At 32.1% G+C, this 15784-nt stretch overlaps 1 protein-coding gene across 1 annotated transcript in view; it reads left to right on the top strand.

Annotated features, from left to right (window-relative positions):
* Positions 1-12882, top strand: part of LOC127705226 (opioid growth factor receptor-like protein 1) — a 61623-nt gene extending 48741 nt beyond the window's left edge. The window contains exon 7 of the mRNA XM_052209547.1: positions 9744-12882. Coding sequence (XP_052065507.1) covers positions 9744-10419 — 676 coding nt within the window. The 3' untranslated portion in view covers positions 10420-12882. The remainder of the gene's footprint in view (positions 1-9743) is intronic.
* The last annotated feature ends 2902 nt before the right edge of the window (positions 12883-15784 follow it).

The following is a 15784-nucleotide window of genomic DNA, read 5'->3' as shown; positions in this document are numbered from 1 at the left end:
TACGATTATTAGTATCCCTCACTTATTCCCAAATCCCAGTTATTGACCTGTATTTTATCCTTTATTCAACAATCTCAAATAATAAAAGCACACAATAATATCTGAAATTACAGTACATGATTTTTCTTTTGCAACATTTTGAGGTGATCTTTAGACTTACATATCTTTTGAATTATCACACCTTATACTAAGCATTAGGGCTTATCCACAGTTGTATATTTGTGAGCTTTTTTATTTAATTTTTTAATTGTCACATTTTAAGCATGCCAAGTACTTTCAAATTTCATTCAATATGTGCATCATCATTGTCTTGCATGTGGCTTAATTCTTACAAAACTGCATTAAAATTCTGTGATAGATATAAGTCAATATAAAACACTTGCAGGATAAACAAAGATATTAAGCAAAGAATGTATACAAATTTAAAAACAAATCCTCAAAAATAATTCTTTCCCATGCTCTTACAGACAGATCTATATGAAAAAACTGCCATCTCATCTGGTGAATAATTCGGGAAACATTTTAATGGACAAGTCAGGGTTAACATCCCATACTTGTGACATTCCCCCTGTGAAGTCATATCTCTCCAAATTTTTTAAATGATCTTAAAAAATCAAGGCCTTTAAGGAACTCGTTTCTTTTTTTACCAAAAGTATAAATACTGTGACAAGATTTTCATAATTTGTAATTTATTCCATATTTCCTACAAAATTGGTAGTTTTACTACTAATTGTAAATAAGAAATACATGGAATTATGATAAGTAATTGCTAAATGAGAGAAAATGTGACAATTTCTCCTCAACAGGGCCTCGTATTAAAATCTGTGTTGAAGATTTTATAAGATGGATTTTGTAAAGAGTGCATTTGAGAAAGTCATCATTGTTTTAGTTGATAAGAGTCCATACTAATCCATCTCTGATCCATTTACAAGCAAAAAGTGGTCAGGTTTCTCATTAGGGGATAATGTCATTTTACCAACTCACAGCTCAACTATGCAGTGAGGATTGTTGATCCTTTCAATTTCTAATCGTATGATTATAGTTATTAAAGCATAATGTTAGTTTCTGGATTAAAATTTTTATTTTTTCCATAAGAATTGAAAGTTGATCTAAAATGGAGAATTACTTGGTACACATAATTTGTGAGATATCAACTTTGAATGACAGTTTTGATTGAATAATTGATTTAAAAGTGAAAAGTTGTACACAAAGTATGATAGAGTTATGTACTATTAAAATGTTAAAAAATAGTAGAGTTTACTGATACTGTTGAAGAATTATTATTTAGTGGGAATCAGGGGTCTTAGATTTAGTGTTGCTATTAAGCATGAAATTAAACCAATAAAGTGCATATTTCCACTGAATTTTTAGGTGCAGAGTATTAAAACAACAAAGTCAAAACTCATTAGGATAAATTTTTGCATCAAAACATCCACAGTTAAAAGAATTTTCATAATCTATGGATTTTTCTCAGTCTCGCATCAAATAATACTTCATAGAGATTGTTTATGTAAGCAGATGAACAATTAATTACAGTGACCATAAGTCCTGTAGTTGTTAACTACTATGTCATTTGATCTCTGATGGAGAGTTGTCTTATTGGCAATTGACGTGTCTAAGCTCCCTTTCGTCTTTTAATAAATTTTAGATTTTAAGTTTCTGAGTTTTGGGGTTTTTTCATTAAAAAAGGGGTATTTTCCAGTTTTCTTACAATAGCTCAAAAACACTTTCACCAATTTGCAAGAATCTTTGGTGAAATGATTATATCTATTGACATGAGCTCCCTTTTGATTTTTATTAAATTTAGATTTTACGTTTCCGAGTTATGGCGTTTTATTCATTAAAAAAAGGGGGATTTTCCAGTTTTCAGACTATAACTCTAAAATGCTTTCAGCAGTTTTCATGAATATTTGGTGAATTGTTTATATCCATTGACGTAAGCTCCCTTTCAATTTTTATAAATTTTAGATTTTACATTTTCGGAGTTATGTGATTTTCCAGTTTTCAGACAATGCTTTGAGCAGTTATCATGAAACTTTGGTGACTGGTTTATATCTATTAAGATAACCTCCCTTTAGAGTTTCATGAATTTCTGATATGACATTGAGAAGTTATTGAACTTAATTCTTTGAAAAAGCGACGGGCGTATCATGCACTCATGGCGCAGCTGTTTATTTTTTATAATAGCATGTACTTGCTCTGTAAAAGTCTCTAGATTTATTCATATTACAGGTTCATGATCCAGGATTTTTTTTTATAGATGCCATTGTTAAATTTAGGACATGAAAAAGAAATTCCCAACTTTAACACAGAAATATTGAAAATGTCACTTCTTATTATGCCCCCGCCGTAGCGGTAGGGGCATTAAGTTTTACCCTCATTTGTCTGTACGTACGTCCGTACATCCCGAAATTGGTTTCCGTTCTCTAACTTAAGTTTGCCTTAACCAAATGTTATGAAAGTAATACACAATGCTTATTACCACAAAACACAGATCAAGTTTGAATTTGGGTTGCGTCACTTTTACCTTTCAAGAGTTATGCTCCTTTACAAATGGAAAAATTACTGAATTTTTTGTTTCCGTTCTTTAACTTAAATTTGCCTCAACCAAATGTTGTGAAACTAATACACAATGCTTATTACCACAAAACACAGATCAATTTGCATTTGGGTGGCATCACTTTTTACCTAGAGTTATGCCCTTTACAAATGGAAAAACTGCTGAATTTTTCGTTTCAGTTCTCTAACGTAAGTTTGCCTCATCCAAATGTTATGAAACTTATACACAAAGCTTATTACTCAGATCAAATATGAATTTGGGCAGTGTCACTTTTATAGTTCTTGAGTTATGTCCCTTTATAACATTATATGCAAGCGGGGGCATCATCTGTGTCCAATGGACACATTCCCTATTTATATTTCTCTTTGATGGTTCTGTTTTTAGAAGATTGCATAATAAATCCTTTCACTGCCCCCTTTTAATTTTGAGTCTTAAATTTCTAGAACCTACTGGGCAGTTAGGGCCCTTTCAACATACAAACTTTAAATTAAAAAAATTGACTTCAGACCACAATTATTTCCCTTTGTTTGTGGTTTACAAATATAGTTCCCAAGTAATATCGTGTATTTCTGCACAAATAATCAAAAGACATCTAGAAGTCTATATCATTACGTAGATTAACCTATAAAATATTCAGGTTATGCGTTTAATTGCTAAAACTACATTTATCAAATCTTTATGTTGTTCAAGTCCTCCTATACTGAATGACTCAGCATAATTTGATCATGGGCGGGCTCTGAGATTCTTCATACATTTGAGGATTTTAAATTAATCCGATAGCTATCAGTTATGAGAGGTATTAGATAGATATGCCCGTAAATCCATTTTAACTGACAATATTTCTCCAGTTTCGTATAATTCCAGAGATACATATTGCACAGAGTCCTAATGAATCTATAACTTTTATTTGTTTTTATCAACTCTCCTAGAATTTATCAATTTCTCTTAATTTCTAATTTCTGAATTTGGAAAGGAATGTTGTTAATTAAACCAACTTATTTTTCATGTTTATTTTTTTTGCATTAATCCCTGTTTTAAGCAAGCTTCAAGTCTACTTATTATTTGCAGTTTCCTTACTTTGTCCTTGTATGAGAGTCTGAATTGGGTTTACAGAATATGGGTCAAAAGTGTTGAATAAGGGCAAAAAATATAAAGAAAAGAGAAAAATGTGGTGCTGAAATATAAAGAATAGAGAATAATGGGGGCTGAAATATAAAGAATAGAGAATAATGGGGTGCTGAAATATAAAGAATAGAGAATAATGTGGTGCTGAAATATAAAGAATAGAGAATAATGTGGTGCTGAAATATAAAGAATAGAGAATAATGGGGTGCTGAAATATAAAGAATAGAGAATAACGGGGGCTGAAATATAAAGAATAGAGAATAATGGGGTGCTGAAATATAAAGAATAGAGAATAATGGGGGCTGAAATATAAAGAATAGAGAATAATGGGGTGCTGAAATATAAAGAATAGAGAATAACGGGGTGCTGAAATATAAAGAAATAGATAAGGGTAAAAATAAATACAGAATAGAGAAAAAGGGTCTTAAAAGTTAAAGAATAATGAAATGAAGGAACCCCATCCAGACCCTCTTATATTCAAACAAGAGAAGATCCAATTTGACAAATTACTGTGGATTCAATTATTTTTCATTGGTACCAATTTTCTTGGAATGAAGAAATATGCTTAATTTTGTGTATGTTTGATTTTGTGGTTTGCCAAATTCTGTATAAATGCCAAATAAAATTTGAACTTTTTTAAACATTTAAATTTGTAGTTTATACCCATGCAATCTAAGAAAACTGGTATCCTACGAATAATTATGAATCCAGAATAGCAAGGATGTCATTGTTTTTCTATTGACAGGAGTAAAGTTAATAAATCACTTGTGAAAATAAGTTAATGTTCAGTATCAGTTTTGATTTATTTTAAATGGATTCCTGTCATAAATGAGGGTCTGGATACCAGGGTTTACAGAATGGGCAAAAAGAGCAGAATAAAGGGCTAAAAAATAAAGAATGGGCAAAAATAGGCCCAAAAAATAGCAAATAGAGAACAATGAGGTGTTAAAATGTGAAGAATAGAGAATAATGGGCTAAAAAGATAAAGAATAGAGACAAATGGTCTAAAAAAAGAAAGCATAAAGAATTGAAGGACCCCCATTGAGACCCTCTGTCATACATGTTTCAAAACGAATGTTGAGTTTTATGTTTTTAAGATGATTATGCTGTTATTATAGTAAGAAAAATAAAACTTGACAGAAAATAGATTAATAATATGAAAAAAATGAAAGTAGAAACTAAAGTTAATTTCTAACAGCATTGTTAGAAGAGTCTGAAATTACATGTACTTTTTTGGTCCTTAACCCAACCCATATCAAATACACTGGTACATAATGATAACAACATTTATAGATCAACTGTACAAGATATATATCCCAGTTTTAAAAAAAAAAACTATGCCATATTCTATTATACATAACAAAAATAACATTGCCCCATATTCATAACTGTAAATTATCTGTCTTTAATATTTAACATTGAATTCGATACAGTCGTTATCAAACAGGGTTATTTTAACACCTTGTACAAAGCATAATAGATTAGACATAGAATATAAAAGTGAAAATGAAGACTTTTTATGATAACGATAATTAAGATCAAACATAGGCCTAAAATATTTACCATACATCATCTAGAGTTTGTAGTGCCATTGTTCATTTGGTCAGAAATTGAAAATTATTTTTTTGATATCGTATATTATATCAAAAACTTTTGATGAAAATGTATGATATATCTTTGTATAAGTCGTTAAATCAGGGTGTTAAAAATATAAAAATAGCCTAAATTATTTAAATATTGCTGAATAATAGCCTAAATTTGTGTTAGAACTATGTTTATGACCATCTGCTGAATATATATGATTTAGATTGGAAAAAAATGTATTTTTCGGTCACAGTTTTAAGACCTATTTGAACATGAAGTCATTGTTATAGATTTATATAATGTTTGCAACTTTGAATTTGATTTTTTGGATATGAATCAAACATTTTTCGGTAAAATTTTGTTTCCATGAAAATCATCTTAAGAATTTGGGGTATATGTCAATGAGACAGCAACCCATTGACAGAAATAACAAATAGACATCAACATCTCAATGATGTACACCACATTGACAGAAATAAGAAATAGACATCAACCTCTCAATGATGTACACCCCATTGACAGAAATAAGAAATAGACATCAACCTCGCAATGATGTACACCCCATTGACAGAAATAACAAATAGACATCAACCTCTCAATGATGTACACCCCACTGACCGAAATAAGAAATAGACATCAACCTCTCAATGATGTACACCCCACTGACAAAAATAACAAATAGACATCAACTTCTCAATGATGTTGACAGAAATAACAAATAGACATCAACCTCTCAATGATGTTGACAGAAATAACAAATAGACATCAACCTCTCAATGATGTACACCCCACTGACAGAAATAAGAAATAGACATCAACCTCTCAATGATGTACACCCCACTGACAGAAATAACAAATAGACATCAACCTCTCAATGATGTTGACAGAAATAACAAATAGACATCAACCTCTCAATGATGTACACCCGACTGACAGAAATAAGAAATAGACATCAATCTCTCAATGATGTACACCCCACTGACAGAAATAAGAAATAGACATTAACCTCTCAATGATGTACACCCCACTGACAGAAATAACAAATAGACATCAACCTTTCAATGATGTACACCCCACTGACAGAAATAACAAATAAACATCAACCTCTCAATGATGTACACCCACTCAGGCCCACTGACAGAAATAACAAATAGACATGACGTTACCTCTCAATGATTTACACCCCACTGAGAGAAATAACAAATAAACATCAACCTCTCAATGATGTACACTCCACTCAGGCCCACTGACAGAAATAACAAATAGACATGACAACCTCTCAATGATGTACACCCCACTGACAGAAATAACAAATAGACATGACAACCTCTCAATGATGTACACCCCACTGACAGAAGTACCAAATAGACATCAACCTCTCAAGGATGTACACCCCACTGACAGAAATAAAAAATAGACATCAACCTCTCAATGATGTACACCCGACTGACAGAAATAACAAATAGACATGACAACCTCTCAATGATGTACACCCCACTGACAGAAATAACAAATAGACATGACAAACTCTCAATGATGTACACCCCACTGACAGAAATAACAAATAGACATCAACCTCTCAAGGATGTACACCCGAATGACAGAAATAACAAAAAGACATCAACCTCTCAATGATGTACACCCGACTGACAGAAATAACAAATAGACATGACAACCTCTCAATGATGTACACCCCACTGACAGAAATAACAAATAGACATCAACCTCTCAATGATGTACACCCCACATTTCCTTTTATTCATACTTAAAGTTAAGATATCAAAAGTAAATGTTAATAAAAATATGTGAATTAATTCTCTAGAAAATTAGCTAATTTGTAGATATTTGCAAGAGACAGCAATGAAAGCTGTTTTTGTCGTTCAGCTTTTTAAAAATCTTGTTAATCAATAAAACTTGCAGAAGTTTTAAATAAATTTTAAGCATCCACAAATGACTTGTGATATCATCTATAAAGTAGAACAAGTGGTCAATCAGTACTTTTGTTACAACCTTCAGTTCAGTCATGGTATTACAAGATACTTGATGCATTCATCATTTGGGTGGATTAAGATAAAACAAGATTAGGTTTTAAAAACATACAGATTAAGGCCTAGCATGAATTACTTAGTATTTTAACACTTTAGATGCTATCATAAACTGATGTATTAATGTTTTGAATAGTTTAGAGCAATTTGTTTGTAGTTAATACACTTGTTTTTGATTTATAATGGTAAAAATGTTTATAGATTCCTCGTGTTACACAACACCTCCTTGACCAAAATGTGTAATGTGTTTTCGAGGAAATTCATGTCACAAATTTTTATAATCATCTCAGGAAAATATTTAGGATGCATATATGGAAACTAGTTTCTGACAACTGGATCCTGGTCTCATAAACAGATATCTCTATTAATGTAAGAATTGTTTTAAGAGTTGTCTCCCATTAAGCAGGTTTAAACATTAAAATTGTATTTTTCTTTATATAAAGATATTGAAACTACAAACCCTGAAATAGTCGGTATTGTATTGTTATAGACTTTTTTGACATATTTCCCCCTGGAAATAAATTAATTTTTGGCTCAAAATAATAAAAAAATCTCTAAAAACACACAGCTTTCTGATATTTATTTGATACAACTCAGCTATACATGAGGAACTTCTGTAAGACGAAACAAATATAGAAACAAATATACGTTGGCAATTAAACAAATAAAGACAATAAGATTTTAATTTTTGAGTGACAATATTGACATTATCGTGATAAATCTTGCAATAGAAATGAACAGTTCTGCAGACTGTAACTTACAATCTATTTTATTGGTTAGATTTTTATTCAATAAAGATACCAAGTTCAACTCGATCAAGAAAATTTCCGTCATAAAAACACTATTGGAAAAGCAGATTTGTAATTTACTGTATTCGGCTTTAAAATTAATGTTCAATAAGATAAATATTAGCAAACAAATAACTTTTATCATAAGGGGGCTTCACCAATAACTTTGAAAAGATTTATAAATTTACGCACAAGAATCGTGGTAAATAAAGATATATTAAAAAGGTTTTAGTTATAACTCACAGTGCACTCTTGTTAAGATTTTTAAAATGATTAATATATTAATAGATTTATTTCTGATTTAGACCCTTTAACAACCGAATTATCTTGAATTAAATATTTGTCCTTTACTTGTAAATCATTAAATATTATCTCTTATTTTACGTGCAATTCGTAGATACAATTGTACAATTTTATTATTAGTTACGACACCCATGTTAATTTTCTCACTGTTGGCACAAAGAACAACTATCATAGACTTGAAAATTAAACTCTTATCAAGCTATAAATTACCGTTAATCAGATATGGGCAAATATTCTTCTTTGGTTAACTTGAGAATGTGCAGTACTTTAAATATACAAATAAGCCTTGTGGCTCCATAAGTTGACGCAATTGTAAAATGTTTTGTCCGTTACAGAATTTGGAATGATTGTTTTAATATATTAATGTGTTTTAAGTCAGTAAAGTTAAAACAAAAATTTATTTGTTTTGTTCCTTTGTATGATATATATAAAGAAATGTAGGTGTAAAAAGGTCATGATCATTTAACCATACTAGGCTTTGATACAAAATAAATTGCAATGACTTTAGACCTTGTATTATGTAATAATGAAATGTATTTATACTATTGACTGTAATTATTTTTCATTCCAACATGGTGCAAGGACAAACACATGATAAAGTTTATGTAAACACTGATATTTTCAGTTGAATTACTAAACGTGTTGTCTATTGAGGATTGAGAAAAATAAAATAGGGAGTTAAGAATGGACGGGAAAGATTTAGAGATTCTTTTACATATTTTGACTATACAATGCAATTCATACTTCAAATTGATTGAAGGTAATAAAAAGAGAAACTCATCGAAAAATATTATTGTATTTTCTTTTGATATTGACCGTATGTTGAATATTTACTTCTTGGAAAACAGTAAAAGGGGTAGAGATTGGTTAAAAATTATAAAAAGTTACCAGTCACAACTAAACTTGTAGTGAGAAAGATATTATTATACATTTGTACATTGTTTACTGAAACATCCTCACCTTCCAAAAACCCAAAACTGCTAATTTTACTGAAAAAGAGAGGTTTAAATATTTCGAGACACACAAAATTATAAATCTGTATTAAAGATTGAGCTGATAATTTTATTCATATTTAAATTATCAGTGAAAACACCAGGTTGGATGCATCCTTCCCTTCCCTCCCCAACCTGAAAACCAAAAATACCATTAAAGACTACTTAAGTTGAGATTCAGATTGAAGTTTGATTATTAAAATCAAAGCTTCATGTACCTAAAAACCTCCCTCCTCCTTGAGAGAGGTCCTAGCTACGGGCCTGGTGCAGAAACTTTATAATATACCTCAAAGATTGTCCTAAATAGTTGCTATTGATAATTTGATACATTTTCTTTCATTTTCAGGTCATATCACAATTATTTAAGAATAACCAGAATTCTTAAATGTCTTGGAGAACTTGGATATGAACACATGAAGGTCAGATTTCTAGAATTTGTTATAGAAGAAGCATTAGAGAAGAAAACATTGAAAAACTGTTATGAGAGCTGTAAAGACTATTGGGTAGAGACATTACGAGCTGACGATGAAAGAAAGAGACTTCAAGATTACATGAGAAAAGTTGAAGAAGGTTATGAATCAGGTGATGACAAGTATGGTCACCATAGTAACAAGGCAGACCACAGCAACATGTCAAATTTAGTATCTACCCATAATGATGTTGATATGGACGATGACTCACAAGAAATGAAGCATTATGCAAAGGAAGCTGAGGAAGGATCAGAAAATGTACCAACGCTTGAAAGTCAGATGTCACTAGATAATATTGTTGATGAAGGAAAATCTAATGTGGACAATAAATGTGATGAAGGTGGTCAAATCCATGATTCAGATGTAATGGACACTGAACAGGGACAAAAACAAGAAGAGAATTCGGGAAAGGAGCAAAATAAAGAAATAGGGCAAAATCCAGAGAAGAATTCAGAAACAGAAACCAATAAAGACTTGTCGACGTCACAAGCAAAAAGTAATGCACAAACAGACAGTCAAGACACACAATCATATAGTTTACAGAATGTCTAATGTATTCATGTGTAACCTTAAACCTATTCAATAGTTGTGATATTTTCATATGTGTTACAAAAAAAGGGCAAAGCTACAAAAAATTATGGAATTTAAATATTTCTAGTAATTATAATTCTGGTTTGTGGATAGGTGTTATTATACTCCCACGCAACAAAGTTGTGTAGGATATAATGTTTTTTTTACCTGTCTGTCAGTCATGTTCTTGTCACTGCAAAAACCATGAAACTTTGAAGATAATAAGAACATACTATGTAGATGTTCATATTGACAGAAAATTATGAATCCATTTTTTTCTTGGAGTTATGGCCCTTTGAACTTAAGAATTTTGGCCTAAATATACTTTTATAACATCTTGTCATCAAAACTCCTCTCAAACCACACAACAGAATTTCATGTAACTTTCTAGATAATAAGGAGATACTATGTAGATGTGCATATCGACAGGAAATTATAATTCATTGTTTTTGCTAGGGGTTATGCCCCTTTGAACTTAAAATTTTGCCATGATATACTACAGCAATGGTTTGTCAGCGCAACTTCTCTGAACCAGTAGATATTTAGGACATATTATGTAGATGTGCATATGGACAGAAAATTATGATTCAATTTTTATACGGCCGCAAAAATTTTTTTGCGTCATATAATGCTATGATGTCGTCTTTGTTCAAAGACACATTTGGTTTCCTGACAATAACTTTAGTTAAAGTGAATGGATCTCTATGAATTTTTACCAGAAGGTTCAATACCACAAAAGGAAGGTTTGGATTGATTTTGGGGGTGATGGTACCAACAGTTTAGGATTTAGGGGCCAAAAACAAGCATTTTTGTAGTTTTGGGGTTTTATTCATTAAAAAAGGGGGGATTTTCCAGTTTTCAGACAATAACTCAAAAAAAATTTCACCAATTTGCATGAAACTTTTGTAAATTGTTCATATATATTGATGTGAGCTCTTTCGTTTTTTATAAATTTCAGATTTACCGTTTCCGAGTTTTGGGGTTTTATTCATTAAAAAAGGGGGGATTTTCCAGTTTTCAGACAATAACTCAAAAACAATTTCACCAATTTGCAAGAAACTTTGATGAATTGTTTATTTCTATCGACATGTGCTCCCTTTTGATTTTTATAAAATTCAGAATATATATTTATGGGGTTTTATTCATTACAAAAAGGGGGATTTTCCAGTTTTCGGACAATAACTCAAAAATACTTTGAGCATTTTTTTGAGACTTTGGTAAATTGTTTATATCTATTTTTGTAAGCTCCCTTTTGATTTTTATAAATTTTCCATTTTACATTTCAGAGTTATAAGATTTTATTTGTTTATAGTCTGACAACAGATTTACTAAGTATTGCGCAATAGCACAGTGTATTGCACAACAGCAAGAAATCTTTCATATAACCAATTTCAAGTTCTTTGACTACATTTATTCAGAAACCTATAATATATCAAATATTTAATTACAATTCCAATTCAGACCTGTATCAAGCTTGAATATTGTGTCCATTTTTGCCCCAACTGTTCAGGGTTGGACCTCTGCGGGCGTATCCAGCTGCACTCAGCGAAGCAGTTTATTCTAATACTGTATGCAAATAGTCAGCTATATTTGGTGTATGGAAATATTTTAAGATGTACATGTCAGTCTGGTCAGGTTTTATTTGACCTAGACCTCATTTTCACGGTTCATTGCTTATGTTAAGTTTTTGTGTTTTGGTCTGTTTTTCTTAAACTTTAAGCAATAGGTCAACTATATTTGGTGTATGGAATGATTGTAAGGTGTACATGTCTGTCTGGCAGGTTCATCTGACCTTGACTTCATTTTCATGGTTCATTGGTCAATATAGAATTTCCATGGTTTGGTCTGTTTCTTTTATACTATAAGCAATAGGTCATCTATATTCTGTGTATGGAATGATTGTATTAAAGGTGTACATGTATTTCTGGCTTGGTTTATCTGACCTTGACCTCATTTTCTTGGATCATAAATGTTAAATGTGATACTTGTAGTAAAACTTTATATGTAGGACTATCAACATAAAATCAATGGTCAGTATAGTAGGCAAGACATTTCAGTGTGTGCACTCTTGTTGTTAAGGCATTTTTAGTTTATAATGAAAATAATGTTAATATTAGTAAATATATGGAATGTCTACAATACTTTTGTATTAAAAATCCAAAGTCATATATATATATAAATATATATACAAAATATTACACAGAAATAAACTAATAAAATGATGTTTCAAAATGTTACAGAGGTAGTCCGAAGTTACCCCAAGTAATGGTATGATATTATGAATTTTAAAAGCTATTGTTTATGTAAAACAACCAATTTTTGCAAGCGATTTACTTTTTTTGCAACTTTCCATTATTGTTGGGTTATTGCTTGAACTAGGTTGAAATTAAATTGTTGATGAATATGTATGGCTGTTGATTTTTGTAATAAAAAGAAAGCACTTTATTCTCTGTTTGCTGATTCTCGAGTCTTTCAGATATGTTTTGAGATGATTGTCTGGCAATAGATGATAATGTTTTAGGGTGACTGTTTACCACAATTTTTGTTTTCATTTATTGGTTATTCAGTATATTAGAAGAAGAAAAAAATCCTGCTTTGTAAAAATAACAAGATGTGGTAGGATCAGCCAATGAGACAACTTTAAGCCTTCACAATTAATTTTTTTATCTGAATGAAAAGCGCTATGTATTTTTTGCATGTTAATGGTTAATACAAATTCTTGATCAAATGCTTGTGATAAATGAGTTATTTTCCTTTATTTTTCAGGTAGTAGGTTGTTTTTGATTTGTTTTTCTTTTATGTAAAATATTTTTCATAGAGAAATCAAAAGTTGGATGCTGATTTATCTGAGTTGATTTTCTACAATAAACCCATTCAGAATTCCTGGTTTATTAAAAAAGCACAAAAATCAATTCACTTGGTATGAACTCTCAGTCTGGTTGTCAAAGAAAAGATTTCATTTTACAGTATGGTTGTCAAAGAAAAGATTTCATTTTACAGTAACCATACCATTGACAAGAGCAACATTCATATTGTCTGTACTAATTATACCCCCGCTTTAAAAAAGGGGGGTATACTGGTTTACCTCTGTCTGTCCTTCCATCAGTCCATCCGCCAGTCCGTCAGTCCATCCGTCCGTCCCATGAATATTTTCGTCGCAATTTTCTCTGGAACTACCTGACAAGGATTTCTGAAATTTGGTTTCAGGGTTTATATAAGTAAGTTACACCGTGTGATGCGTTTTCAGATTCATCACTCATCAACTTCCTGTTTACCGAACACTTGTATTATTTTACACATGATAGCCAAGTTGAAAATTTTCGTCACATTTTTCTCAGGAACTACTTGACAAGGATTTCTGAAATTTGGTTTCAGGGTTTATATAAGTAAATTACACCGTGTGATGCGTTTTCAGATTCATCACTCAACAATTTCCTGTTTACCGAAATATTTCGGCGGGGGTATCATCAGTGAGCAGTAGCTCACAGTTTTACTTGTTTAAAGATGGGAGTGAAAACATTCTCATTGCTGTCTACATAATGTATGAGTCAGGACATTCCCACTACAGTATACATAATGTATGAACCAGGACATTCTAAACGTAGTAACCATAATGTATGAATGATGACCCTCCGACTGCAGTATACATAATGTTTGAGTCAGGACATTCCAAGTGCAGTATACATACTGTATGAGTCAGGACATTCCGACTGCAGTATACATACTGCATGAGTCAGTACATTTCGACAGCAGCATACATACTGTATGAGTCAGGACATTCCGACTGCAGTATACATAATGCAGGAGTCAGGACGTTTCAACTGCAACATACATACTGTAGGAGTCAGGACATTTCGACTGCAGTATACATAATGCAGGAGTCGGGACATTCTCACTGGTCTACATAATGTAGGAGTCAGGACATTCACACAGCAGTCTACATAAGGTATGAATAGGGACATTCTCACTGCAGTCTACATAAGGGAGCTACCATTTGATTTTTATGGGGGGGCTAGGATGAAAAATTTTGTCCTGCATTTTTTTTTTTAGTTGTAATCTCTGTCCTGCCTTTTTATTTTTCACTCTATCTGGTCCTGCATTTTTTTTTAAAGTTTATCCTGACTTTTTTTTACCTAAATTGACATCCTGACTTTTTTTTTGCAAATGTCTCATCCTCCCTTTTTTTTAACTCAAAACTCCTGTCGTTCCTATTTTTTTCAAATTTCATCCTAGCAGCCCCCCCCCCCCCCCCCCCCCCCCCATAAAAATCAAATGGTAGCTCCCTAAGGTACAAGTAAATTAACATTCTCACTGCAGTCTACGTTCAGTATGCGTCGGTATTTCCTCTGCTGTCTACATGAGGTATGAGTCAGGGCGTTCTCTCTGCAGTCTACATAAGGCATGAGTAGGGAAATTCTCCTTGCAGTCTACATAAAGTATGCATCCGCATTTCCACTGCAGTCTACATAAGGTATGAGTAGAGACATTCTCACTTACTTCTCCATTAGGTATGATACTGCAGATTACATAAGGTATGAGTAGGAACCTCTAATTGCAGTCTACATTAAGTATGCGTGATCATTCCCACTTCTCTATACATAAGGTATGAATAGGGACGTTATCACTGCAGTGCACATTAAGTATGCATCAGTATTCCCAATGCAGTCTACATAAGGTATGAATAGGGACATTATCACTGCAGTGCACATTAAGTATGCATCAGTATTCCCACTGCAGTCTACATAAGGTATAATTAGGGACTCACTGCATGCAGTCTACATATGAATAGGGACATTTTCACTGCAGTCTACTTTAAGTATGCGTCCGCATTTCCACTGCAGTCTACATAAAGTACGAGTAGGGACATTCTCACTGCAGTCTACATTAAGTATGCGTCCGCATTTCCACTGTAGTCTACATAAAGTATGAGTAGGAACATTCTCACTTACTTCTTCATTAGGTATGATACTGCAGATTACAGTCTATACATAAGGTATGAATAGGGACGTTCTCACTGCAGTGTACATTAAATATGCGTCAGTATTACCACTGCAGTCTACATAAGGTATAAATAGGGACGTTCTCACTGCAGTGCACATTAAATATGCGTCAGTATTACCACTGCAGTCTACATAAGGTATAAATAGGGACATTCTCACTGTAGTGCACATTAAATATGCGTCAGTATTACCACTGCAGTCTACATAAGGTATAAATAAGGACATTCTCACTGCAGTCTACATTAAGTATGCGTCCGCATTTCCACTGCAGTCTACATAAGGTATGAGTCGGGACAATCCACTCACTTTTTCATAAGGTGTGATACTGCAGATTACATAAGGTATGA

This window comes from Mytilus californianus, unplaced genomic scaffold (assembly GCF_021869535.1).
Source record: "Mytilus californianus isolate M0D057914Y unplaced genomic scaffold, xbMytCali1.0.p SCAF_6, whole genome shotgun sequence".
Taxonomy (NCBI): Eukaryota; Metazoa; Mollusca; class Bivalvia; order Mytilida; family Mytilidae; genus Mytilus; species Mytilus californianus.
Note: the sequence above shows the minus strand (reverse complement) of the source record. Positions and strands in the feature narration are given on the sequence as shown.